The 3,873-nt window shown below is 44.5% G+C and overlaps 1 protein-coding gene across 1 annotated transcript; it reads right to left on the bottom strand.

Annotated features, from left to right (window-relative positions):
- Positions 1 to 2,759: 2,759 nt before the first annotated feature.
- On the bottom strand, positions 2,760 to 3,662 carry LOC136886612 (zinc finger protein ZFP2-like; the record flags this gene model as incomplete). Its single annotated transcript, XM_068230484.1, has 3 exons — positions 3,512 to 3,662; positions 3,059 to 3,343; positions 2,760 to 2,974 (listed from the first exon to the last, which is right to left on the bottom strand). Coding segments are annotated over exons 1-3 (651 nt in total), but the record flags the coding sequence as incomplete, so codon positions are not given.
- Positions 3,663 to 3,873: the final 211 nt, after the last annotated feature.

Here is a 3,873-nt window from a genome sequence, read left to right as displayed (position 1 = left end):
CCAAAACACTTCCTCATATTTAGACGATCGAGAAATCGGATGCATAACGCACAGTTGTTTATGGAGCTGAGCAGATTGAATCTCATGTTGTTTTCTAGTTAACCATAAACTAGTTTTCTGTGAATAGCCCTTCAGAATTTTTGGGGTGGATATTAATTTCAACTCGAAATCGTCCAGCCGCAGCGTTATATTAATATCACTGACCGCAGAACACTGTTTATGGCCATATTTGTTAACAAACCCGCCATCATTTTTCATTGTCTTTTATTGAATAAAATAGTTAGATTATGTAGGCTTTTAATTTATGTAGGCCTTCCTTGATACCCCAATAGTCATGTCTGGAAGTGACGAAGAGCCATTAACACCCCCTGAGATACAAGAGTTAACAATTCATGCTGAAGACCTGGAACAGGCAAACACCAGTTTGACATGACGAAAAGGGTTCATTACTCACTATGTCTCTTCAACACTTGCAACGTTGAGATACAAGAGATATTTAGTAATTTCCTTGTGGCCCCATTAGAGAAAAGAGAGAGGCCAATTAACTGCCCCCAGGTAAACTAAAATGGAGAAAAGTATACTGCAGCTGTCAACATACGAGTCCCTACTTAAAGACGCCCCTCGAGAATTACGTGACATTCATGAATAGCTATGGGCACTGAAGTAGAACTTTCAATTTGCATTCAGAACCGGCTAACAGACACAATATTATCGTACAAGTGCCGAGGGAGCATGTACAGTTTTGAGCTACTGGTCTACTCATAATTAAAAGAAAACACGACATGTAGGAAACGGGAGCACAGATATGCTCAGGTTTCAGCAACAATTTCTTAAATTGCGTCGTATTATGACTTGATTCGGCACTTGCTAATTCCCTTGAATTGTTTATCCATAAGTCTGAATACTTCTTTCATGCGCTTCGTCTTTTACCAGTTTTCTTTGTCATAGGATCCTTCCGTGTTCATCCGAATTAATTCCTGGACGGCTCCCAAACGATTGTTGATGAGCACACTTCTACTTTGGTCCGAAAACATAAAAAGGGTCGTCCATGGTTGAGAACAAGCGGTTGTATATATCTGTGGTTGATGAGGAGATAATTCATGAAATGACCTTTGCTCTTTTCGTACACGGACCTAGCATTATGTTACCTGAAGATTTTCTCTCAGAGAAAATGGTACAAAAGGATGGACCGCTCCCCGATGTATGTTATGAGGTCGCAGAAAAGGTGCTGTTCTAGCTGAAGAGCTTACTACTTCTCTGCTGTGTGCGATCGCATGCGCCTTGCTACATCTCCGGAATTGGAGGTCTTGTGGAACTCCGGAAACTTGTGTAGTAGTTAGTGGGACGTTAAGCAAAATAACATTGTTATTAAACCACGTGCAGCTTAATCACGACGTGAAGTGACACTCGTGCGCGGTATCGCCCGTGCGAACCGACAGCGTGGTGCTGCGTGCGAACGATTTGCCAAGAAACACGGTGGAGTGCGGCATCTCACCAGTGTGGTATACATATGCGTGGTTAACTTAAATGATTATCTTAACATTTTATCGCAAAACAGAGCACTCGTGTGTGTTCTGATCTGAAATGTTAAAGGGACCTTCTTGGCTGTACATTTGTCACAGACATAACAGCAGTATAGCTTCTGGCCTGTGTGAGTCCGCATGTGAACTGGTAGGTCGTTTTTCTGGATGAGGGATTTGCAACAGATATTGCGGCAGTTCGCCTTACACCCGTGTGAGTCCGCATACGACGTGCTAGGTGGGATCTCCTGCTGAATACCCTGATTCAAACATTGCATGAGATTGGCTTCTTGCCTGTGCCAGTCAGCATATGAACTACTAGGCTGACTTTGATGCTGAAGAATATGCCACAAATATTGCAGCAATATGGCTTCTCGCCTAAGTGTGTCCGCATGTGATCTCATAACTCGCGTTTCTGGATGAATGATTTGCCGAACACGTTGCAGCAGTGTGGTATATCGCCTGTGAGGGTACGCATGTGACCCGCATAGATGGACTTTCTCGCTGAAGAAATTCCCACAGACGTTGCACGAGTATGGCCTCTCAACTGTGTGTGTCCGTGTGTGATTTGCTTGGACGGATTTACTGCTGAATTACTTGCCACAGACAATGCAGCATTATTGCTTCTCATCTATGTGTGTCCGCACGTGAATAGCATGGACGGATTTACTGCCGAATAACTTGCCACAGACATGGCAAGAGTTAGGCTTTCGTCCGTGTGAGAACGCATGTGAATAGCATGGTTGTATTCCCTGCTAAAGGATTCGCCACAGAAAGTCTCGTCTGTATGGGTCCACATATGATGAGATAGAGTGTCTTTCCGGGTGAATGATTTGCCACAGACTTTGCATCAGGATGACTTCCTTTCTGAGTGTGTCGCATATGAACAGTGAGTGTGCTGTTCACGATGAATGATTTGCCACAAATATTGCAGCTGTTTGGCATCAGGCCTGTATGGGTCCGCATATGATCGGTCAGACTGCCCTTCTTTCTGTATGATTTGCCACAGATATTGCAGCTCTAAGGCTTTTCTCTTGTATGGGTACGCATATGATAGGTCAGACTGCCTTTCTTCATGAATGATTTGCCACAGACGTTGCACCTGTATGGCTTAACACCTCCATGGGTCCGCATATGATCGGTTAATTTGCTTCTCATTATGAATGTTCTTCTACAGACATTGCAACTGTATGGCTTCTCGCCTGTATGGGTCCGCATATGATCGGTTAGACTGCCTTTCTTTCTGAATGATTTGCCACAGACATTGCAGCTGTATGGCATCTCACCTGTATGGGTCCGCATATGTTCGGTTAGACTGCCTTTCTTCATGAATGATTTGCTACAGACATTGCACCTGTAAGGCCTCTCGCCTGTATGAGTCCGCATATGATCGGTTAGTTTGCCTCTCTTTGTGAATGATTTGCCACAGACACGGCAGCTGTATGGCTTCTCACCTGTATGGGTCCATATATGTTCGGTTAGACAGCCTTTCCTCCCGAATGATTTCCCACAGACATTGCAACTGTATGGCTTCTCGCCTGTATGTGTCCGCATATGTTCTGTAAGACTGCCTTTCTTCATGAATGATTTGCCACAGACATTGCAACTGTATTGCTTCTCTCCTCTATGGATCCGCATATGATCGGGAAGACTGCCTTTCTTCCCAAATGATTTGCCACAGACATTGCAGCTGAAATGCTTCTCGCCGGTATGAGTCCGCATATGAACTGTTAGTTTGCATCTCTTTATGAATGATTTGCCACAGACATTGCACCTGTATGGCTTCTCATCTGTATGGATCCGCAGATGACCGGTTAGAATGCCTTTCAGAATGAATGATTCGCTATAGACATTGCAGCTGTAAGGCCTCTCGCCTGTATGAGCCTGCATATGATCGGTTAGTTTGCCTCTCTTTAAGAATGATTTGCCACAGACACGGCAATTGTATGGCATCACACCTCTATGAGACAACATATGTTCGGTTAGACTACCTTTCTTCCCCAATGATTTGCCACAGACATTGCAACTGTATGGCCTCTCACCTGTATGGGTCCGCACATGTTCGGTTAGGTTGCCTTTCTGTATGAATGATTTGCTACAGACATGGCACCTGTATGGCTTCTCGCCTGTGCGAGTCCGCATAACGTCCGGCCTATTCCTGAAATTTTTATGAGATACTGAGCAATCGTTTATAATCGCACCTGTATGCAATCGCGTGTCCTCTGTCAGCATTTTCCTTTTTGTACAGCATTTATCAGATAATACGCACACTTGGAGCGGGTGGATCCTGAGGTGTTCCGACAAGCTGCTTCGGCTGCATAACACCTTTCCGCAGTGATCGCACTTGAAGGGT

Source organism: Anabrus simplex, chromosome X, assembly GCF_040414725.1.
Source record: "Anabrus simplex isolate iqAnaSimp1 chromosome X, ASM4041472v1, whole genome shotgun sequence".
NCBI classification, from domain to species: domain Eukaryota; kingdom Metazoa; phylum Arthropoda; class Insecta; order Orthoptera; family Tettigoniidae; genus Anabrus; species Anabrus simplex.
This window is presented reverse-complemented; position numbering and strand designations above follow the sequence as displayed.